Source organism: Podarcis vaucheri, assembly GCF_965113315.1.
Source record: "Podarcis vaucheri genome assembly, chromosome: 15".
In the NCBI taxonomy this organism is placed as follows: Eukaryota; Metazoa; Chordata; class Lepidosauria; order Squamata; family Lacertidae; genus Podarcis; species Podarcis vaucheri.
Genome location: NC_138753.1, coordinates 32,390,303 through 32,414,833, shown reverse-complemented (window position 1 = coordinate 32,414,833; position 24,531 = coordinate 32,390,303). Strand labels below are relative to the sequence as shown.

At 45.0% G+C, this 24,531-nt stretch overlaps 1 protein-coding gene and 1 long non-coding RNA gene across 5 annotated transcripts in view; both read left to right on the top strand.

Annotated features, from left to right (window-relative positions):
* Positions 1 to 24,531, top strand: part of LOC309519672 — a 363,193-nt gene that overhangs the window by 333,930 nt on the left and 4,732 nt on the right. The window lies entirely within an intron of this gene.
* FAM118B (family with sequence similarity 118 member B) lies at positions 804 to 23,962 on the top strand. Of its 4 annotated transcripts, none has more exons than XM_082201170.1 (9): positions 804 to 979; positions 4,359 to 4,408; positions 12,140 to 12,223; positions 13,340 to 13,592; positions 16,046 to 16,273; positions 18,969 to 19,097; positions 20,291 to 20,576; positions 21,867 to 21,923; positions 23,762 to 23,962. In XM_082201170.1, exons 3-9 carry the CDS (start codon positions 12,147 to 12,149, stop codon positions 23,797 to 23,799), a joined length of 1,068 nt encoding a protein of 355 aa, XP_082057296.1. In that variant the 5' UTR covers positions 804 to 979; positions 4,359 to 4,408; positions 12,140 to 12,146; the 3' UTR covers positions 23,800 to 23,962. The 4 variants fall into 4 exon arrangements, with proteins under 4 accessions (XP_082057296.1, XP_082057295.1, XP_082057298.1 ...); XM_082201169.1 differs by having other exon boundaries at positions 23,436 to 23,962; XM_082201172.1 differs by having other exon boundaries at positions 23,406 to 23,962.

Genomic DNA, 24,531 nt, shown 5'->3' with positions numbered 1-24,531 from the left:
GGAGAGTCAAAAATGGCTTCAGGATTGCTCTCCTGTACCATTTCAGACGTGTGGTTTATATATTTACGCATGTGTGCATTTATGAATATTTATTCTATATTTGAGACCTTAGAATTTTTCTAACAGTGACATGCTGCTTTACTGGAACTTTACTTAAACTGCTGTGATATACTTTATGCGAAAGCAGTATGCAAAAAAGGGTGGAATGAATGAGGTAGCAGCTGTGTCATGCTCTAAAACTAAATACTGTAAGGGGGAAATGATGATCAGCTGCACCTTACTTTTCTCTCGCCTGTCCCATGATCCACCCCTACCCTTACTATCCTACTAAGAATTCTGGAGAGCTGCATACTGTTTCGGTTTGCACAATAAAGACAATGAAATTAAAATAATTAAAATAATTTAAATTATAATAACTAAAATAATTAAATAATTTAATTAATTAATAATTAAAATAATTTTGAAATTAAAATAATTTCAAAAATATTATTGGGCAACACAGCCACGTTCGCTTATCAGAGGCGGGGAAAACCACTACCGTTTGACTGCAGCCTTTCTTCTAGCCGTAGAAATTTCAAATAACCTTAACACCTTCCGGGTTCACTCTGAAGATTGGCTGCCTCTCTCTTCCGCCTTTCCAAATATTACTTGCAGTTGTGGGGGAAAGAAAAGTTTTTTTAAAAAAGGAACCCGGGAGTTTCGTTTCAGACCGTTGGGTTGCCCCCCTCTTCCCTTTTCCTATCTCTAGGTTCCTGGCTCTTTGCCGCAGCAGGAGAGCCTGAACTTGGGCTTCCGGCCAACGGAAAAAGGAGAAGAGGAAGTCCAGAAGGAAAGTGCCCGGCGGCGTGGGAGGACGGGAGGACGCTCTAGCCCCTTCCTCTCGATGCCTAGGCGGAGACAGCGGGCGCGAGAGGGAGAGAGATGCGGTTGCTTCCTGCCCGCTGTTTTGCTGCTGTCGCCGGTCGCGCTGTCCTGGCAGGTGAGTCGCCGCCGCCGCCCTCTTCCTCCGCCGCCTCCCTTTCCCGGGCGTCCCGAAGGCATTGGCAGCAGCGGCTGGAGCCCTGAAGGGCTGCGGGGCGAGAGGGAAGCCAGGGGCACCCGGAGGTGCTCGGCCGGTTTCGGTGGGGAACAGCAGCTGCGGGTCGGTGGGAAGACGGAGAGGGAGCAGAATCCAAGCAGAAGGCTTTGTAAAGGCTTCTGGGGTTGCATTGGGCAGCCGGCCTCCTCCTTGCAGCTGAAATGCGGCAGCCTGATTCCTATACTCCCCTCCAGGAGGAAAAAAATATTCCCATTATCTTGATTCCTCCCCGCCCCCTCATTCCCTATAATATGATAATGTTGTGCATAGCCTTCATCTGCTCCCACCGCCTCCAGCCTTACTCTGGAGGAAGTGTAATTCATTGTTAATCCCACCCCCTCCCTTTACTTCCATTTAAGTGGGTTTAGGGATGTATCTTAAACAGATTTCGATTTCAATGCTGGCAGCTTTTTGGTAGGATATTTCTGTGCTGCTTTAAAAAAAAAAAGATATTGTATATATTCTGCGTTACATGGCGGTGAAGCATTTCCTCACGTGTGTAACTGCATTTTTCAAAGCCTAGGTCCATCTGGAGTGTCTCTGGATAAATGCACACTTCTTGTTTTGAAATAGGCTTAGTGGATTGATTTCAACCCTAGGTATAAACTGCAATCGCTTCTGTCTTTTCTTTATCAGCTATATTTCAGAGCTTACACTGCCAATCCTTAATCAACATGGTGTCAGCATCCTACCATATTCATTATGATAATAGTAATAAAGGGAAAAGAGGGAGGGAGGCCTACCATTGAGTTTTGTCATTGCACACTGGTGTGTAGGGAGCCCTCTGTTTATGCTCAGGGGCCGTCTTAGCCATATCATGTTCATGGCTTAAATGAAGCTCCCTTTGAGGATCCTAGTCAGCGGTTTTCCTATACAAACACTGCCTGATTCAACAGTTACTGCAATTTCAGACAGACTGAACAGAAAGCGCCATACAGCTCCTGGCTAGAATAGAGTAGGTGACTTTTGTTTGGGATAATGAACACAATTACAAATGAAAGATTTGTGCCCTCATAGTGAATACTGCGCGGGTGGTGCTGTGGGTAAAACCTCAGTGCCTAGGACTTGCTGATCGTAAGGTCGGTGGTTCGAATCCCCGCAGCGGGGTGAGCTCCCGTTGTTCGGTCCCAGCTCCTGTCAACCTAGCAGTTCGAAAGCACCCCTAAGTGCAAGTAGATAAATAGGGACCACTTTATAGTGGGAAGGTAAATGGCGTTTCTGTGTGCGGCTCTGGCTCGCGAGATGCAGCTTCATCACACTGGCCACGTGACCTGAAAGTGTCTTCGGACAGCGCCAGCTCCCGGCCTCTAAAGCGAGATGAGCGCGCAACCCTAGAGTCAGTCACGACTGGCCTTCGGGCAGGGGTACCTTTACCTTTTAGTGAATACTGCAGGCCCAAACTTCAAAGCAAATTTGCCAAACAGGCCATCAACTCCACCCCCTGCATTAAGGCAGGATTCCTATAGCTAAAGTAGGAATTGGCAACTGGAAATCTTTGTTTCCACACAGAGACATGTGTTTTACACTTTGTGGTACTAATCTTTGGGGAATAAGGGACAGGGGTTGGCCCACCAGTTACAGTCTTCTCAGAGAGCATCTGGTAAAACTGTTTGCTAATCAGGGATCTAAAGCAACCCCAAACACAGAGGTTAGTCCAACTTTTTAATTGAAAACCCTGAAGGAAAGTTTTCAAATCTTTTTACTTGAATCTTCCTTCCTGATGACTTTTTTTGCAAGATTCAGAATGAGGCAGATGATTGACCTTAAAATTCAAGCTTCCTTCTCCCCCCTTAGTCTTGTTCCATATTTGCTCTCTTTGAGTAGGCAAGAACCATTGCATGCACATGTTTGCTCCTGTAGGCAAGCATGTGCTCAGTCCTGCACAGACAGCCACAATTATTTCTTTTAAAATGCTGTTGGAGAAGAGATGGATGCTTGCTCATAAATAGCCTGTGGCCTGGCCATTTGTGGCGAGCAAAGGGTATCTCCCGGTGACCAGGCAGGCATTAGTGCAATACAAATCCTAAATTTGGATTTGCATGAGCAAGTGTGCTCATAACTTTTATGAGTTGATTTGCAAGCCAGGGTGACACACCGCCTCCTCTATGTGGTCATATCCACACTTTCTCCATCTGCCAAGGTGCTTTATAAAAATGAACCATGTGTTTTGGCACAAGAATTAATAGGAGCCATGAAAGAAACACAGTGGAACTGCGGGGGAAGGACCTCATTAGAATTTATGCTTCCCATCATTGTGCAGAAAAATGACTTCATTATGGAAAATATATTTTCATTCATTCTTCTGTGGTGTGTATTTGTCTGAAGGCTATGCATTTTCTTTCTCTCCAGTGCAGGAAGTGGAAAAACTTTGTAATAAGAAAGTCTCCATCAACATTGGGCTGGTTATTGTTCTGGTTAATCCTGCTACTAAGAAATTCATTCTCTTTCCACTCTCTGTAGCAGTAGGTAGTCTCTAGCAGTTGTCCTCCTTCCAGAAAAAGGAAAAGAGAACCAGAAGAGCATGTTGATTCAGAGCATGAGCTATGAGCTAGAAGTTGGCAGTTCAAAGTTCAACTTGTTCATAAACCAGAGGCGGGGAACCTGTGGTCATCCAGATGTTGTCTGTTTCCCGTCCCTAGCCATTCCTGGCTGTTGGCTGGGACTGATTGGAATTGGAGCTCAACAATACCTGGAGGGCCACAGGCCACCCTCCCCCTTCCCAACTTGACAAGTGTCCATTGGATTGCAATCTCACAATTTCAGCCTTTCTAGTAGTGGGCGTTTCCAACCACTCATTAACCTACAAGACCATCTACACATGATGAGTAAAATTAAAGCAACCCATTAACTGCTTTCTTCTTTTTTTCAGATCAATGCCTGAATAAATAAATTTATGATAAATATTATTAATACTGATATGAAATATCTAAATTCACTGAGACCTGCACAGCACACATGTTTGTAGCCTTTCATTCTAAGAACAATCAGGGTCACAGTCAGGGAATAGAAGTAACGTTGGAAGCTGCCATTGTGAGTCAGACCATTGGACTGTCTAGCTTATGGAATAGATCCTGTGTTTTGCAGGGCACTCGGCTTTTTAAGGCAGGAGTTTCATTGTCTAATGAATTGTGTTGTTTTATTCTGGACGAGTGTTTCAGAAAAGAAACAAGATAGGCTCCTGAGTTGCCTCATTCTTTTCCAATTTTTAAAATTATGCATATATATATTTGAGTAGAGTTTTCAGAATGCTGACTTCAGATTTATGTATTTATTTATCTAGCATAACACCGGCTTCATCTCCCTGTGAGGACGACTTCTCCTCCGAAAAAGGTAAAAGGTCATGTGCAGAATACATTGTGTGAATTGTTCTTATTTTTTTTCTTTTTTAAGAATTAGGAAAAGAAGCTGGAGCTTTTGGCTTTGGAAAACATTTCTTCTGGTGGCCCATCTCAGATATTTCCCAGTGTGTATTTGAAAACTCATGCAGGCAAGGGACCAGAGATGTACATCTCTGCAGTGAAACTTCCATCTGGCAAAGGTCTTCATTCATCTTGGGCTGTTCCAGTTGCCTGTTACCAGGTGGGCTCTGGAAAATGCAAACTCAATCAGAGATGGGGAACTCCAGTTCCCATCAGCCCCAGGAGGAATGAACAGGAATGATGGGAGTTTTAGTCCAACAACATCTGGAGTAGCACACAGTACCTGCATAAAAAATTACCAGGTGTCTGTTGTAACCGCACAAGGACATAGTTACCTGTGTCTCACCACAAGCAATTAATTCCATTGCCCCCATTTCTCACCTCCCTTCTCTTCCACGATTCCAAGAGCTTTCTGACAAGTGATAATTATTCCAGGCAGTGATGCGGGGCCGAAAATTCTCTTGTTTTATAAGTTCATTAGTGGCAATGAATGGTTGCAAATTGTAACGCACATTATTAGGCAAGATTGGCAGTTTCAAAGTTTTTAGCATTGCTTTCTAACCGCAAGTATTCTTGATTATATCACGCTCTAGGGCATGAGAGTGGGTGCCAATGCAAATTACTCTTAATCTGCACAGAGAAGTTTTCCAAGTCAAATTTTTCCTGAAAACCCCCATCACTGATTGCAGGCTTGTTAAGATTTTAAAACACTGTGTGGCTCATGTCTGAGTTTCTCACCCTAAGCCTCCTGTCCTTTGCCAGCTTTTGTCTCTGTGCCCTTTTAAAAATGCCATTAGGGCAATGTAATGTAGGAGGTACCCTTAATGTATTTTAGATGTCCTGCTCACTACTGACTGTACAGAAATCCTCTATGGATATGTCAAATGCCATTCTGTTTTCCAGTACAAGGCAGCACAAGGCTGTAAGGCAGAGGTAGGGATTCTGTGGCCTTCCAGGTGTTTTAGGGTTCTTTGGGCCTCATCCTGCATGACTAACAGGCAGACATGATGGAAATGCAACAAAATAGGGAGGGCCACAGACTCCCTATCCCTGGGCTAGAGCAGTGTTTCCAACCTTGGGCCTCCAGCTGTTTTTGAACTACAATTCCCATCATCCCTGACCGCTGGTCTTGCTAGCTAGGGATGATGGGAGTTGTAGTCCAAAAACAGCTGGGGGCCCAAGGTTGGGAAACACTGGTAGAGCAATATATACAAGCCATTATTGGCCAGAATGGCATTGAAATAGGACACCTGAGGAAATTGTGCAGTTATTCCACTGGGTTTTAAAAAGTTGGATTTTCACAGCCGTGGGGAGAGGGGAAGGAAGCTGAAAAGGGAGAAACAGAGGGAGATGTTTTGTTCACAGCATTGTGCAGATGCACTGTAAAAACTTAAGTGAACAAAGTGTGGATATTCCAAAGGATATGCCATATATGCAGAGGAGTATTTGCTCAGCTGCAGATGTTTTGAAAGTTGTTGCTGCCGCAGAAAAAGCAAGCTGGTTTTTTGTTTAAAACCGTCTTGCCTCCTCAGCTGGGTGATTGTTTTCATGGCAGCTGTTCAAAACGATGAACCTTGGTGAACTAGCCTCTGCTTCCCTCAAGCAAGTTGAGCAGCCACCTAGAGAACAGGGGTCAGCAAACTTTTTCAGCAGGGGGCCGGTCCACTGTCCCTCAGACCTTGTGGGGGCCAGACTATATTTTGGGGAGGGAAATGAATGAATTCCTATGCCCCACAAATAACCCAGAGATGCATTTTAAATAAAAGGGCACATTCTACTCATGTAAAAACATGCTGATTCTCAGACCATCTGCAGGCCAGATTTAGAAGGCGATTGGGCCGAATCCAGCCCCTGGGCCTTAGTTTGCCTACCCATGCTTTAGAATTTTAATGTTTGTGCTCTAAATGGCCAAAAGCCAATACCTTTGTGTGTCTTGCAGGCAAGCTTGCAGCTGTTTCTTGATCAGTTGCTATTTCTGTCAACTCTGTTCAAAGTTTTGTTGCATTTGCAGTATTTTGAGAGTACTTTTTGTGAAATTGTTCACAAGGTTTTCTCTCCAACTACAATCATTGAGCTTTCAGGTATTTGTTTGAAGTGGATCTCATGTGGGTCTCTCTCACAAGCTCCACTGAAATGAATGGAGGTTTCTCCATAGTGCGCAAAAATACACACACTGCAGTACGGTCTGCATAAAAATGTATGTTCTAGTGACAATTGCACACACAAATGCATTATATTAGGGGAAATTGCTGTGCAAAATAGCATATTTGGCACAACTGCATATAAAAATGTGTGTACATGGAGAAATTTGCTCTAAAATGCTGCTGAATTTTAATGAGAACTTTAAAATATATATATATCACAGACCAATATGGAGAACTGAACTGAAGTTTGGAAAAATTAGGAAAACTGAGAGAAACTGAAATTGACAGATTTGCACATTTCTAACCAGGAAGTGTACTACATCAGTCTTTTCGTTTGCTTTGTGGTTAAAAGTTGTCTGTATATAGCAGGCATGGTGCTCTTTTAATTACTTGTACAGTCATACCTCAGGTTACAGATGCTTCAGGTTGTGCGATTTCGGGTTGCACACCGCACCAAACCTGGAAGTTCCAGAACTGGTTACTGGTTACTAAGAGAGACCCACAGAAGCGCCGAATCGCGACCTGCGCGTGTGCACACATGGCGCTGTGAGTTCTGAACGTGCTTCCCGCACAGATCATGTTCACAACATAAGCGTGCACTGTATTGCAAAGGTTATGCTTGGGGGGGGTGTTTTTCCTGTTTTCTTTGAACATTAAATACTGTTTCCTCCTTTGTATCTGTTTCAAGGCCAGTTACAGATTCTTACAAATCTATTTAGCTTCTGGTAACATTACTCATGCAGCTAAAAAATAACAAGTTGTTACTTCCAGGAGCATTGATTTTCTTGAGTATGATCTACTTTAACAAGTTTACTTAATGCTTTATTTGACTTGTTAAAAGCTAACATACAGAGAAAGTGGCTTCACTTTTTCATTTTTGCAAATCGTTTCCGTGTTTTTGAAAAATGTTTTGTATAGATCTGCTTGTGATGGAGCAAAGAACCTCTCTTGCGGTAGATAACTATGACCTCATACAGCTGTGAACAAATGCATCAGATTTTTACATTCTTATTGGCATTTATAAGAATCATGGTATAATTAGAATTTTATTATGAGCAGTTTTTGTGGGATAGCTATCCTTTTTTAAAATCAATCAATCACTTTTTTTATTCTATCCACTCTCCAGATAGCACAGTGGCAAAATGGATCTGTCCCATTTTATCCTCACAACTCAGTGAGGTTGCGAGAAAGTGACTTTTTTGACGCTGTCCAGGGCACTTTGTGGTTCAACAGGAATATAAACCCAGGGCTCCCAGGAAAAACTTTAGCACTCTATCTACCACACCCTGTCCTGGCTGTTAGCCATTAACTTTCTGGAACCTAAACTGTGTGTTAGTTTCAAGGGGTAAGACAGAAGCTGAAGTGACCTGAAGGAGAGGGAAAGATTCTCTGCTCCCTGAAAAAATCAAGGGCTCTTTGATTCACTTACTTGATTCTCCTTCGTGCAGGGAAACATATAATGTACTTCAGATTCCCACAGGTAAATGAGCTGTGGAATCCTCTGAAAACACCAGTGACCTGGGAATGACTCAAAATAATAAGTAATAAAATGTTGCAGAAGACATCCTGAAATTCTGCAATCGTGTGCTCAAAGGAACACATAACAGGCACAAAATGTTCAGAGGATGTGGAGGGGCCACTAGGGGCGCATCAGAAGATGGCTGACAATAACCTCTCTCCGACCCACATGAGGTAATTTGGAGGCTGTGATGGGAGTAAATAGCCTCCCTACCCCCCCCAGGATGGGGGGGGCTGCCCTTGCCTGCTGTGCCCTATGCCACCCCCGAATTTGTGGGGATGGGGACACTAGGCAGAATGCCCTCCTGTGGGATCTCAGCGCTCCTGGACGCTGTCTCTGATCCGCGCCACTAGCTGCAAGAACTTCAAAAGAAACAATTAGGAGGAAGCGAATGCACATATTTCAAGGAAGGAGGGGGAGTAAAGTGCTAACAGAAGAGATCTCTGATAAACAAGACGAGTCGGAGGAACAAGAATTAACCAGGTGAAGATACACCAAGACTCGGTATGGCAAAAGGACTGGATGGGGGAGGGAAAAAAAACTTTCCTTTCTTTCCTCTATGTGATTAAACAAGAATCCCACCCCCCCCTCACAAGTCAGAAATGTCATGTGAAGGACTTAAGCTGTGGATTTATGTCTTTGTGGAGATAAACTTTCTAACCCAAGCATGCTTTAAGAAGAGCGTGGAATGTATAAGGGCTTTGGAATGACGCAGTTAAAAATGCTGTCGCCATATTGGGAAGTTCTGTCGGAGGACTTGAGTCTGGGAGGAGAAATAGAGAAATAGAACTCTTTTTATATTGTGGGTGAAACTCCTCAGAGGGACTTAAGAACGACAGTTCTGTGATTAATGATGGAAAGAGCGATGTTATCTATGAATGCGATGGTATATGGAAACCATCTCGATTTGAGGATTGGACGAACGGAAAAATTCACACAGGATTATTATTGGTGTTTATCGGCTTAAGGAGATTATCAGAAGAGATCATAAAGAAAAAAGAGAAAATATATGAACAAGATGAGATGTAGAAACAGCAAGATAAGACTGGATAGAATTATGAACTTTGTTTGGACTGATTTGGACATTAACGCAGTAGCAAGAAGATGATCAGAATCCCCCTTCAGATCTTGAAATATGGGTCCCCTGAACAAAATTTAAAATTCGGCTTTGTAATTCGGAATTTATATGATGTGATTTGATTTGATTGGTCGGTTAATAAAAATTATTTTAAAATAAAAAAAAATGTTCAGAGGATGTGGACAAGCTGCCTCTGCCCCCTACTACTCAGCTATAGCCTTGCAGGGATGGTTGTAGAGCACCTTTTTTGCATTCAGAAAGTCCCAAGTTCAATTCCTGGCATCTCTAGGTAGGCCTAGAACCCCGGAAAGCCATTGCTAGTCATTGTAGACCATGGGTAGGCAAACTAAGGCCCGGGGGCCAGATCTGGTTCAGTCGCCCATGGATGGTCCAAGAATCAGCGTGTTTTTACATGAGTAGAATGTGCCCTTTTATTTAAAATGCACCTCTGGGTTATTTGTGGGGCATGCCTGGTGTTTTTACATGAGCAGAATGTGTCCTTTTATTCAAAATGCATCACTTGGTTATTTGTGGGGCATAGGAATTTGTTCATATTTTTTCCCTTCAAAATATAGTCCAGCCCCCCACAAAGTCTGAGGGACAGTGGAATGGCCCTCTGCTGAAAACGTTTGCTGACCCCTGTTGTAGACACTAGATGGAACAGTAGTCTGGTTTAATATAAACTAGCTTCCTATATTAATGTCCTCACCGTTCCACCCTCAACCTAGGCCTCATATTCACAATGAATTTAAACCAGTATTATACCACTTCAAACAGTCATGGCTTCCCCCAAAGAATCCTGGGAACTGTAGTTTGTTAGAAGGGTGCTGAGGGTTGTTAGGAGAAGCCTGCTATAGTGCTACAGTTCTGAGTTCCCTGGGTTGTGTCTCTATGAGGGGTCTAAGGATCTCTGAACAACTCTTAACAAACTACTGCTCTTTGGGAGAAGCCATGTTTGAAGTGGTATCATGCTTTAAATGTATCGTGCAGTTGGGGATCCTTGGTGGACAGTTGGTTCTATGAGGGAAGACATTTTCTAAGGCCTTGGAACAGAAGCAAGCAAATGAACTTGGATAGCTCAGTCTTCAAGATAATTTTGGTTAGTGAGAAAGGACAGGCAACATCTTCTCAGGGAGAAGTTTAATCATTTCTGTGTTGTTGGTTTCCTTTGTGGAGTAGCCCTCGGCTGTAGAAAGCTTTCTCAGTTATTATCGAGCAAGGAAGCGCATTGGGTCTCAATGTAATTTCAGCCCTTGGTAACCTGGTCAAAGAGCTGATCCTTCGTTCTCACGCAAGCTCCCCACTCTCTGCTTCTGCAGAGCAGCCTTTTCTGCCCTGGCAAACAACTAGCAGAGTTAAGTTTCTTGACCCAAGAATTAAGAGCTTCTTAAGAGCAGTAATCCTTTGCTAAGAATAGCTTTGATTGCTGGGTTGGCCAGGTAGAAAGGAGGACAAGGACTCTTTGGGTGGATGTGCAGAAGAAGGAATTTTGATATATTCAGCTTGTCATAGGCATCTTTTACACATGCTACAGAATTGGGCGGGGGGAGTTAGAAAGAATCCTGAGGGAGTAGAACGGATTGAATCATTTCAGACTGCAGGTGGGGATTCCATTGTTAGGAGAAATTATTAGAAGTGCAACAGCAGAGATCATTCAATTAACTTAGTGGTTAATTCTGTTACTGTTAAAGTCAGCTAACCAAGAGCAAACCAAGCTGCAGGTGTTGCCTGTCAACCAAGCAGCGTGGCATGATCTTCACTGATTGGCTGTGCAGCTCTGAGGAAGTTTTTCCTCTGTGTGTTTGGTTGTATGTCTCTGCATGTTTGGTTGTGTGTTTGGTTGTATGTATGCCTGAAGCGAGAGAGACAAAACCTGTGTGTTCCTTTTTTCTCAAATTACACACTGTTTTTGTCCAGTTTGCCCAGAAAAGTGTTACCAAGACATTGAACTCCATCTGAGTTATTTGAGTGACTTTGCTCATGGTATTTACATTGAGCATTAGAATATGGCATCTCCCACCTGCAGTCTGAAGTAGAGCAGACTGTGCTCCTATTACCTCATTCTATAGAAGTGATCCAGAAAACATGGTGCCTTTAGATTTTCAAAAAGTTTTGGGCAAAAGATTTCAGGTTTGCAGAAAAGTTAATCATAGGATAAGGAGACAAGTCATTTAAGTGATTGGTGACTGGTTAAATAACAGGAAATATATAATCAGAATAAATGGAGAGTTCTCACCATGGAGGGATGTAGAAAATGGTGTACCCCAAGGATCTGTATTGGGAGCTGTGCATTTTTTAGCATCTTCATAAATGATCTACTAGAGTTGGGAGTGAGCAGTGAGCCAGACTTGCTGATGACACCAAACTGATTGCGAGTAACTCCGAAAGGATATCTCCAAACTGGCTGAATGAGCAGTAAAATGGATAATGTATAAAGTGATGCATGCTGGGGCAGAAAATCCTAATTTCACATTCATCATTCTGGGGTCTGAACTATCAGTGACTGATGAGGAAAGAGATATTGGAGTTGTAGTGGATGGAGATGTTGAACCAGTGTATGTGGCAGTTATGAAAAAGGTGAATGTTATGCTACGTATCATTAGGAAAAGAACTGAAAATGAAATTGCCACGGTATTCACACTATAATTTAAAACTGGCCCCACATTTCCTGAAGATAACCTTTTGCATTATTCATTGCATGGTGTGTTTAGCAACAGAGGAGAGACACTCTTGCAGCAGGTGATGTGATGAGAGATAATGGGCTCAATGTGTTTGTTCCTCCTCGACGAATTTGTCTCGGTAAACTTTGGCAAATTTATTCTTGCTCAACGTGCAAACATCCCAGGTTTCTCTTTGTAACTTTTCTCTTCCGTCGCCTTTCATTTTCCCTTTCCTTTCCAGAAACTGGATGGCTTCTAATGTGAGCCTGAATCTGGATAAAGAAACGTTGCTGGAGGATGGGGTGCCACCTGCCAAGAAACCTAGGTGAGCAGAGCCAACGGGGATTGGAAGAATTAATGGAGGAAATTAATTAGAGGCGGTGTAACTCTTGCGTGTGAGTTGCTGCAAGTGGGAGAGGGCTATTGGCTTCATGCCCTGCTTGTGGGCTCCCCATCAGCGTCTGATTGCCCACCATGGGAAACAAGGATGCCAGACCAAAGAGGACTTTGATCTGATCCCGCAGGGCTCTTGTGTTAAGTTACATTATGGCTGGGAGAGCCATGAAGCTCCTTGGGTGACCTTGGGCCAGTCGCCAGCTCTTAGCCGAACTCATACCACAGGGTTTTTGTGTCTGAGGATAAAATAGTAGTGCAGAGGGAGGGCTAGGTTATCACAGAAGCTGCTCACCAGAGAGGTTTGAAGCTTCCCCTGTTTGCTACGGTCCTTAAAGGTAAAGGGACCCCTGACCATTAGGTCCAGTCGTAGCTGACTCTGGGGTTGCGGTGTTCATCTCGCTTTATTGGCCGAGGGAGCCGGCGTACAGCTTCCCGTTCATGTGGCCAGCATGACTAAGCCGCTTCTGGCGAACCAGAGCAGAGCACGGAAACGCCATTTACCTTCCCACAGGAGCAGCACCTATTTATCTACCTGCACTTTGATGTACTTTTGAACTGCTAGGTTGGCAGGAGCAGGGACCGAGCAACGGGAGCTCACCCCATCGCAGGGATTCGAACCACCGACCTTCTGATCAGCAAGTCCTAGGCTTTGTGGTTTAACCCACAGCGCCACCCACGTCCCTAATGTCCCCCAAATGCTTATTGCTGTGAGCTGCCGCAGTCCAGGACTTTTTATGCTGCCGCCAAGTTTGGCAGACTTATTTCTAACTTTCACCACACATGAACGGGAAGCTGTACGCTTAGCTATATGGGAGTGGTAGCCAATGTCCAGATGTTGCTGGACTACATCTCCCATCATCCCTGACCATTGGCTGATCTGTTTTGGGATGATGGGAGCAGCTGCAACCCAACAACATCAGGAAGGCACCCCATTGGCTAGCCTAAGGGCCTTGGCCGTATCTGCACATGTCAAGCCTTGTTCCCTATAAATTTCTCCATGCTGATGGCAGGTCATAGGCATCTCTCCCTCTCTTTTTGGTTGCAGGAAACTGTTGCCGAGCCTAAAAACCAAGAAGCCCCAGGAGCTCGTTCTGGTGATTGGGACGGGCATAAGTGCCGCAGTTGCTCCCCAAGTGCCGGCCCTGAAGTCTTGGAAGGGCTTGATCCAGGCCCTGCTGGATGCTGCTATCGACTTTGACCTCCTGGAAGACGAGGAGCGGAAGAAGTTTCAGAAATGCCTCCGGGACGATAAGAACCTCATCCACGTTGCCCACGACCTTATCCAAAAGCTGTCGCCAGTGAGTCGATGAGCCGCGGAGCGAATGGTTTGCAAGCTTCAGGCAAAAAAGTGTTAATAGATTGAACTGTTTTGTGTGGGGGCCTGCCTGTGTTTACGGCGCCGAGTCTGACAGCACATGCTTTTCTAGGCTTTAGGACAGGGGTCAGCAAACTTTTTCAGCAAGGGGCTGGTTCACTGTCCCTCAGACCTTGCGGGGGGCTAGACTATATTTGGGGGGGATGAGGATGCAAGAGCACCACAATCCCTGGTGGCTGCTTACTTGTGTCTTGCGGGCGGCAGCGGCAGAGGGATGATGAGAGGCGCGCGAAAGGGCTCTGGAGAGGGGCTGCTTAAAATGGCAGCCACTCGAGCACTGCTGCTGCTGGCACCAACAAGGCCCAGCCCCCTTCCTCCTCTAGGCAGGGCGGGAAGAAGCCAGGAGGGAGGAGGCGGCGCCGCTGCCGAGGGAGGGAGAGGGAAAGAACATGCGCGCTGGCGATCCACGTGGCAATTCCCGGACCGTCCGTGGACCAGGAGAGGGAGCCGTTTGGGTCTGATCCAGCCTGCGGGCCTTAGTTTGCCAATCCATGCTTTAGGAACATGGGAAGCTGTGTTATGCTGAGTTAGGTCACTGCTCCATCTAGGTCAGTGTTGTCCACTCTGACAGGTAGTGCTTCTCCAGCAGATTTTCTCCTGCCTGGAGATGCAAGGGATTGAACCAGGGAGTTTCTGTGTGCAGATCAGGGTGGATTTGATTTAAATCAAATCGATTTAAATCACGATTTAAATTGCTAGTCAGTAAGACTTGATTTAAATCATTTATTTTATACAGACAGACTCATTCTTGCTGGTATAATCTTAATATTTACAACCAGGTGAAGGTTTCATTTTCGGGATCATAAATTTTCAGAGTAGCTTTTACAGTTATATAAAAAATTACTGATTTGGTTATGCTATTAGAAATACATAGGCAGATAACGATGAAATTATTGTGAGGTTTAGTGAGTTAACTGTTTATATTTGGACAACTTTTCTGCTGTGCTTTATTGAAAGGAGAAAAAATAATCATTTCCTTAATAACAATTTAAACAATTTATTTAACCAAAACAATAACATTATAGCATATGTATCCATGTTTGTTAACTGATATGGTTAAACTCCCCCCCCCCAATTTTTTAAAAAACAAATCCTTTTTTCCTGATGAAGGTGCTCTATGTCTGAGCTAGGATCCTTTCCCTTTTGTTCTCTGCTTTCCCTTCCCTATAAAAAACCCATATCGGACTGGGCTGAATGCATCATCTTTCCTCCAGTCTGAAGACCTTCTATCCCACTGCTTTGATGGGGCTTGCAGTGGTCTCCTGTCCGGTTCCCAGTTAGGTCCAACGACGCAGCATGAGGCATTCCAGTCTATTGTAAAGAATTGAGGCAGGCAGTTAGGCATCTGTCAGGCTTCAGAGAATTCGATCCCACCCACGGTGGCAGCCAAAAAGCAGATAAACAAGAAGAGTTCTTACTAAGTAATTTGTTCACTATTCACAGAGAGGGACGGAGGAGTGCAGTCTCCCTAAGATAATGGCATTGCTCTGAGTAAAGTCCCACCCCCTCCGTCTCTCCTATTCTACGCCAATAGGCTAATCTGTGCTTTCTGCCTTTGAGCTTTCTGTTCTGCTACTCTCAATGCTTGCCTCGTCCTGGGAGAGGGGGGTGGGTCAGGAATGCTTTCCAAAGACACAGAGCCTGTCAGCTGTCTCTCCCCTGGTGCTGCTTCTTCCTGCTACTAGTCTCCCAATATTTCCCAGCTTTTCCCATCTGCAGCCTCTGAACTATGCCCTTCTGCAAACCACTGTCCTGAATCTATACTGTCCTCCTCTTCTTGAGAAGGTTCAGTGTGCAACCACTTTCTTGGGCAACCCTCTATGCTGTGAGAGTTTGGGCAGAAATAGGACTCTAATGAAAGAATTGCAATTCCAGTAATATGATTTTCTGTGTTTACTCAGACGTAAGCCCATGGGTGTTTTCTTGCAGGTAAGTGGACACAGCTTAGTAGCTTAATTCCAGCTGTGCCTCTGCTAGATCTCAGCAACCAGTTCAGACAGCTGTTTATGCCTCAACCTCCTCAAGAGAGCCAGTGTGGTGTAGTGGTTAAGAGCGGTAGACTTGTAATCTGGGGAACCGGGTTCGCTTCCCTGCTCCTCCACATGCAGCTGCTGGGTGACCTTGGGCCAGTCACACTTCTGTGAAGTCTCTCAGCCCCACTCACCTCACAGAGTGTTTGTTGTGGGGGAGGAAGGGAAAGGAGATTGTTAGCCGCTTTGAGGCTCCTTCGGGTAGTGATAAAGCGGGATATCAAATCCAAACTCTTCTTCTCAAGTCCTCTGCTGCTGATTTTTTTTTTTTAATGGTCGTTTAATAAAATGAATACAAATAAATCAATTCTGATCTTGGATTCCCCCCCCCCCATCTTCTTGGCAGCGCACAAGCAATGTCCGTTCCACGTTTTTCAAGGACTGCCTATACGAGGTCTTTGATGACCTGGAGTCCAAAATGGAAGACACAGGGAAACAGCTCCTTCAGTCCGTGCTCCACTTGATGGAAAACGGCGCTCTCGTGCTGACCACAAACTTTGACAACTTGCTGGAAATTTACGCGGCAGACCAAGGAAAAAGGCTGGAATCTCTTGACCTGACCGATGAGAAAAAGGTAATTGGGGGTGCTCATGCCTGCGAACAGTGGCCAATCTAGCATGTGAGCCCATTCATTTCTCAATGGTGTCCCCAGCTCAGGCCTTAAGTGCCATTTTAGCTGTTGGCTGTGGTGGTAGAACACACTGTGTTGTGTCACTTGCAGTAAGAGGACAGGACTAACACCAACACCGCCAGGCAGGGGGAGAGGAGAGAAGGGAAGGAGGGTCACTTCTAAATGGTGTTTTCCTCCTACAGTGACACATTTTATTATAAAAAAGAGGGTTGTTTTTTAAAAAACCTGTTTCAATAGTTTTAATATTTTCAAAAAATATTGGGGGCGGTATCCTGCATTTTACTCTGTGAACTGCCCTGAGATTTTATGATGAAGGTTGGTTGGTTGGTAATTAATTAATTAATTAATTAATTAATATTGCTAGACGGGTCAAGAGTACCTTTTTTTTAGTTTATCCAAAGCAGGATCAATTAATGTAACTATTTAATTCAATACTAAAGCCCCTATATGCATCCTCACCAAGCAGCCTCTTTCACGCACAAACAAAAATGACTAGACCCCGCAGCTCTGCTTTCTCTTGTACAGTGGTGCCTCGCAAGACGAAAAGAATCCGTTCTGTGATTCTCTTTGTCTAGCGGTTTTTTCGTCTTGCGAAGCAAGCCCATTGGCAGATTAGCGGATTAGCGCTATTAGTGGCTTTTAGCGGCTTATCTGCTGATCGGATCAGCTGATAAGCGGCTTAGCGGCTTAGAAAAAGGGGGGGAGGACAAAAAACCAGCAGGAACTCGCAAGACATTGTCGTCTTGCAAAGCAAGCCCATAGGAAATTCGTTTTGCGAAGCACCTCCAAAACGGAAAACTCTTTCGTCTAGCGAGTTTTCCGTCTTGCGAGGCATTCGTCTTGCGGGGCACCACTGTATTCTTCTCATGTCTGCAAGTGTTAATATTCACGGGAAGTTCCTTTTTCTTTTTTGAAATCACAAGGCTATTAATGCACTTTGGCAGATTCCAGGGGTATTTATAGTGTTGACTTAAAGTGGAGCTTAACAAAGTACGCTATAAAGTTAGAAGCAACCTAAGAAAGCCGCCTCATTCTGAGGCAGGTTGGCTTAGTATTTTCAACCTGGAGTGGCAGCGTCTCTCCAATGTTTCAGACGGAGGACATTTCCAACCCTCCCTGGAGAGGATGAGGATTAAACCAGGCATCTTCTGCCTGCTCTACCACTGAGCTTGGGCCTTTCTCCAAAGTTCACCCCTGTTTTTCAGCTTCCAAAAGCTGAAATTCCTGTAAGCAGCTCCTCTTTTGTTGGAATGGACTCCAACAAAAGCCATGTAAACAGCAAAAGGAGAGTTTATTTCTTGCGAGTTCCTTTTGATTACGTATGCCTGGTTTTCCATGTACGTCCTTGATTTCTGCTTCCTGCGTAACTTTTCAGTGTGATAATACTCCTGACTGGGGCAAGGGAGAATAAACAGAAGATGAGCTACATGAGAATGAAATGTTAAACACAATAAATCGTGGCAGTGTTATGATAGTACCTGTTGAAGTACATTTGGAAAACTTCCCCTGTGCCGAACTTGGTTTAGAGAAGTCTCTGCAACTCCTATTTTAGGGAGGGAAAGTACTAAATTTCAGAGAAGGAATGTAAAGAGAACTGGGGGAGAATATAGTCCTATAGTGTGCAATTCTGAATTTAGTTTTTTTGCCTGTAACAGTCATGAATGTGCTAGTGGGTAAAAACCCAGAATGGGGTGCATTTGTGCCAAAAAATATATGATAAAATTAGATAATCCCAAATACATTATGCTTATTAAGCAAATTGGCCTAGAGTTGCTTATTGTGTGCTTCCAAAATGCAGGAAACAATATTTTGAGCAAGAAGCAGGACAACAGCAAAGATTTGAAGAGTAGGTGCTGTTCCACTAGCATAGCAGACTTCTGTTTGCACAATGCAGTTTCCCCTCTCCTGCAGCTCCCAGCACACTCTGAAAATCTGCAGCCTGGAGAGTTGGAGAATTCTTCCCAGCAGATTTTGAAGTCTCATGCAGGGAGGAGAGGCAAGGGAGTCCTGCTGCGCACAACATTGTAGACAATCCTCAGGCAGGAAGAGATGGACAGGTGCCACAATGGCGATTGATCTGGATTTCTGTTTTCATTAGCTCGAAACCAAGTACAGTATACAGGAAATGGCTATAGGGAGCAAAAGGCAACTGGAGGGTCTTCCCTCAAGAAAGTCTTTATGGGGTGTGTGTGTCAGTGTTACGCAGCAATGTTGACTCAAGCTGTAGCAGTCAAAAGATACCATTCTGTACCCTGCATGGGCTGCAGCTGTTGTCCCACCATAAGCCTGAGAACATCCTTCACAAAGGAACCCAACTGTGTGCAGCAGCATGGGGTCTGATGCTAAGAGGTTCAGATAAATACATCCCTGAGGCTGAGAGAGCTTGCGTGTGTGTGGAATTTATTGTGTTTATAGATTCTGAGAGCCCTCCTGCCCGCCCCGAGGCAGGAAGTCTATAAACATATTTGCAGGGTGCTCAGTTCCTGGAATGTGGGCTTGAAAATAAATAAAGGCATTCCTGCTCTTCACCCTGCCCTACTGGCCACTTAGCCCAAAGCCCAGTAGGTTGTAGAAGCCAAAGGGAACTGTACTTTCTGGGACTGTTGACGCTGAGCGCTGCTTTTGAAATCCCATACAGGTGCTGGAGTGGGCGCAGGAAAAAAGGAAGCTCAGTGTCCTACACATCCACGGTGTGTACACAAACCCCAGTGGGATAGTGCTGCACCCAGCCGGCTACCAGAATGTGCTACGCAACACAGAGGTTATGGTGAGATTGGCAGCCCTCTCTGGGCCTTGTTGTCTCTTGAAGGATGAGTGCTGCCAGTATATAAGTCCAGGATGAGGACTCTGTGGCCCTCCAGATGTTGTTGGACTCCCCAACTCCCATCAGCCCCAGCCAGCAGGGCTATTGGTTGGGGATGATACAACAACATCTGGAGGGTACAATTTCCTCGTCCCTGATATGAGTATCAAGCCCTGAATGCTTCGAACAACCAGGAATGTCTTCTAAAGAACCCGCCAAACAAGACAGGTTCCCTTAACTATAAAAAAGGCAATTGTGCATAAACAGACTTTACACATGTGCAGCGCCTGCTTATGCCAGGTGTGTATACTATGGGTACAAGTCTTATCTGCACTATACTGGTTTTTAATTCAAATGTGCGCACACACACCTTCTTGTGTAATTAAGTCGCATATTAACTTCTTGATTATGCATACAGAGAGCTGGATCAGGATGTAGAGTTGATACCAATTAGTGCTTTTAACTGTCAACAAATTTAACAGCTCAGTAGCAAGTCACTGGAATGGCAGATGGTGTGATGCATTAAGGCAACTGCACAAACTGGAGACATCTGAAAGCAGCCCTGTATAGGGAAGTTTTTAATGTGTGATGTCTTACTGTGTTTTAATTTGTTGGCGGCTGCCCAGTGACAGGGGTAACCTAGTCAGGTGGGCGACATATAAACAATTATTATACTAATTTATTGCACTTGAGGCCAGAAAGGAATTATCAAGTTCAGATTGACTAGTGACTGGATGGCTGCTCGTGTTTTTGTTTGTGTGTAGCTATAAGGAGGGTTAGACTTCTCCTGCCCACCGTGGCTTGACTCAAAAATGGACAAGGCTGGGCTGACTTTGCTGGGCTTTCTAGCCACTCAAATCAGGGATGAGGACGTTGTAGTGCTCTTGTTGATCCCTTAGGAGTGGGGGACCTATGGCTCTCCAGCTGTTGCTAGAATCCAACTCCCATTAGCTGCAGCCCACATGACAAATGGCCAGGGATGATGGCAGATGGTAGGACATCTGGAGGTCCACTGGTTCTTCATCCCTGCAGCAGACAATTCTTGCTTTTGTTACATGGAGCTAGCCAAGCTGATCATTTGGTTCCTTCCAATACTAAAACTCCACAGTCCTAATGAAAGTCGATATTCTGTACACTTTCCCTTTCCTTTCCTAAAGCGAGAGATCCAGAAGCTGTATGAAGCCAAATCGTTCTTGTTCCTGGGCTGTGGCTGGACTGTGGACGACACAACTTTCCAAGCCCTCTTCCTAGAAGCTGTGAAGCACAAATCTGATCTGGAGCACTTTATGCTCGTGCGCCGTGGGGATGTGGACGAGTTCAAGAAGCTCAGAGAAAACATGCTGGACAAAGGGATTAAAGTGATCTCATATGGGAATGAATACGCAGACTTGCCTGATTATTTTGAGAGGCTGGCAAATGAGATCTCCAACCGGGGTCGAGCAGGTAAGAGGACTGGCTGCCTTCCTAGTGCAGAGAAGGGGAGCTTGCAGACATCCAGATGTTGCTGAACTCCAGCTCCCATTAGCCCTGACCATTGACCATTCCATCTGGGGCTGATGGAAACTGAAGTCCCAAACCTATCTGTAGCCCTCTAACATTGCGTCTTCTGTTGGATTTTGACTTTATCACATTCACATCACACGCTGCTTCCCTCTAACTTGAGGTGGCCTAGAAGGGATTCCCCCTGGGTTTGTTGTCTAGGCACTCGCCAGATCCAGATCTGCTTAGTTCCAGCCAGGTTATGGCCTCGCATGCCTTCAGAGCACTGAAACGTCTGTGTGGGCAATATGAATGTGTAGTACCGGACCCACAATTTGGCTGCCCTGAGCACCCTTGCTTTCACTGAAAACAAAAAGCAAGAAGCCAAACAGGTGAACAAAGTAAGACTTTTAGAGTATGGGTGGAAAAAGAGGGGCTTCTGTGTCCTGTATTGCCCTTTGCTCCGCCTCATCATAGCAAAACCAGCACAATGTATGCAGCTGTATACATGAAGCAAATTAAGTGCATTTGCATAACTTTATACAAGAGGTCAGAAGCATGGAACACTTGTTAGCTATTTGTGATTAAGAAAAATATGTGCCTTACACAAATAGTTGAAAATAAATCTTTGCTTGTCAGGCTGGCAGCAAGTATTATTTGCAAACTCCTCTAGGCAGCGTCTAAATGGAGTCTCCAAACCTCTCACCTTCAAAATCAAGATAGAGCAGGATAACTAACCAACCCCCAACTGCCAATTGTCAGCTACTACGTCCTTTCTCCAATACCATCTGTTCTTTGTAAAATAAATATACTCCCAATGAAATTCCAGAAGCATGGAAAGCTTCCCACACCAGCACACTCCCTTTATATAATGAATGGCAGCTTAGAGTTGGAAGATGCCAAAAGGGGCTGGACGCAGCCTTTCCGAAGATTCCTGTGGTAAGCAAACAACTTACCACCTCCCCCCCCCCTAGTGCCTTTTATAAATGGGCTCAATCCAAAGGGAAACCATTCTAGGGGAAAAGGGGTTGTATCTCACTAAGTTCTACGCAGGGTAGAACCGTAGAAATGCCTGAACCCAAGACATGAACTCCCAACGGGTCTACTCAGAGTAGGACTAGCATCGACTACAACTCAAGACCATTAGTGGAGTTTGGGAGGCTAGTATAGATGCAAGACGCTCTCACACATTTTCTGTGGGTCGCTGCTAACGTGTCACCTCCAAATAACTTCGATTCCCTGCCCCCTTTCCAGGTCTGCCTCGGGAGGGACAGCTAAATGGCATGGCTGCAGCCCACACGGACATCAAAGGTAGGGAGCTTACTTAATACTCGACACTCCTTAAGGCCAGCTCTGGAGAGACAAATGTTGCTAACCTACCACCACCCACCCTGAAGTGGGTGCTCTCTCGTGCATGATAAGAGCTCGCGACTTAAGGAGGTATCTTGCAGAAAGTGGAAGATTCCTTAGTAAGAACGAGTGAGGATACCTTTCTGCCTCCAAACTGCAACGCGCAGTGTTCAAGCTGTGGTGGTAGCAGGCTCCTGGAAAAGGAAAGCAGTAGTGATACCAGTGGAGGATTCGTTCTGCAGTTCATGTGGGCAAATTTGAAAATTGTCGTTTCCTAGGCGGAAGGTTTTTTTTAAAGGGAATTTCCACATTATCACAACTCGGCTCAGCCTGGGTAAGAACTTTGTTAAAGCTGGAAGCAGTAGGACGCCTTGGCAGCTAATTTTGTCAGATTGCGCCGGAGAAGAGGGAAGTTGTGGCCCTCCAGATGTTGTTGAACTCCCAGTTCACATGAAACCCATCCAGCATGGCGAATGGTGCGGAGTGATAGGAGCTGACAGGAGAGCAACAATATCTGGAGAGGCAGAGATTCCCCTTAAACAGACCATAGAAAATCCTTGTGGAGTGATACTTAGCAAGTGAGGATCGTATCCGGCATTCCCTTATCCACTAGCGCAAGAGTCTTAACACCAGTGGATCACAGAGGTTAAAGACTCTGCAACATTTGGGCTAGCGGAAACTTGTGCAATGGCCGATTCTTGTGCAGCCTGTTGCCCAACCACCTTTGGTAGTGTGCTTGTGTTTTCCTTTGTGCGACAAGCATACCGCTAAGCAACTTCTAACTTAGCACTACGTTGGATGCGACTTGCATCCATTAGAGCAATATTGTTCCAGATTAGTGAATCCTCTCCCTCCTTAACAGACTCCCTGGGCATGGGAACAGGAAGCACATGTTATAGTTGGGATGCAACAACAGAGCATGCACGGCAAGTGTTCCTATGTCTTCCTGTACCCATTGCAAGGCTGAATACCACTCCACAAACCCCTGTGCGGGCATTATTCCTGACTGAGTGCTCTTAGGAGCCTCCGCATAATCGCGAGCCTTGAGCAGGTGGGGTTCGCACTCGCAGAAGCCTCTAAACAGTCAGATGCATGTGGAAATCCCCTTTAGAGTTTCTGCTAATGCTGGAAAGTCAGGGTGGGGACTCATGCCCCCAGTCCCCCTTAGTTGTGCTTTGAACAGGGCTAAACCTAGTCCCAAATGTTTAAGAATGGAAGCCATATAAATAATGTGGCTAATACGGAGGGGGCCATTTGCCCCGTCACAAGTGATCTCGAGTGTCTGACGTTTTAATTTCTCCAAGAGCTGGTTTGCCATTCAACCCCGTTCCCCCTTTTAACCAGCTCCTTTTGTTACTAACCCTCTCTAGTTGTCCATGGGTTTTGTTAGGATCTCTCCTACTGCCTTCGGTTTTAAGGCCAGTGTCCAAAATATCTGCCCAGGTGACATCTGAAGACACTAATTCTACACAGGGTACAGCAGGCGAGAACACAAAGCACTCCCATCTGAGCAACACCATCGTACAGGTTAACCCTTCTGCTAATGATTTAAAAGCAAGATGCTGACAAGCTCCTTGTGAGATGTGACTATCTCAAACGTTGCTTAGGGAAGAAAAAGCACTGCCTTTGCCGCGGTTGGTTCTTGGAAGGGCCCATTTTTTGTTCTAGCTGCTGCCCCATCAACGTGAAACTGTAAAGCGTCCTTTTGGACTCGGCAACTCGTCTTGGACCCTTTGGATCTGGGCATGGAAATTTGTCTTACCAATGTGATGTCGTGTTTTGTTTTTTTTCTATTTAAGGTTGTATCTGCAGAGAGATCCGTCCTCTCTACCACTGAGCAAGAGTTTGCTACTAGTGCTTTTGTATTCTGTAAGGGTTTCAACTAAAATGCAAGCATTTTTTTAAAAAAAAATTACTTGAAGCTCTAGTTTTCTAAGTCTTTTCTTTATACAGTGTTTTATATGTTTGGAGCTATAATAAATAAAAAGGATGTTCACTTATCTCTGGCTTAAGAGTGACTTTAGACAAATTCATGGTGGAAGCGATGGCCAGAGAGGCAATGTAGCTGTGACATGGGGTGGTCCCTAGAATCATAGAATCATAGAGTTGGAAGAGACCACAAGGGCCATCGAGTCCAACCCCCTGCCAAGCAGGAAACACCATCAGAGCACTCCTGACATATGGTTGTCAAGCCTCTGCTTAAAGACCTCCAAAGTAGGAGACTCCACCACACCCCTTGGCAGCAAATTCCACTGTCGAACAGCTCTTACTGTCAGGAAGTTCTTCCTAATGTTTAGGTGGAATCTTCTTTCTTGTAGTTTGGATCCATTGCTCCGTGTCTGCTTCTCTGGAGCAGCAGAAAACAACCTTTCTCCCTTGGGAGCCTTCATGCTCCCAAGTATGACAGGTGGGAAGGTGATGTTACATGCAGTGCAGTTTTCACCTGCTGCAGCAGAATTCCTACATTCCCTGGATTGTATGGGAGCTCACTGAGGACATGAAACTGGGCTAAATGAGAGGGTCTTGTAAGCCTCCTCCTAGGAAACAGAGTTGAGGCAACAGACTTTAA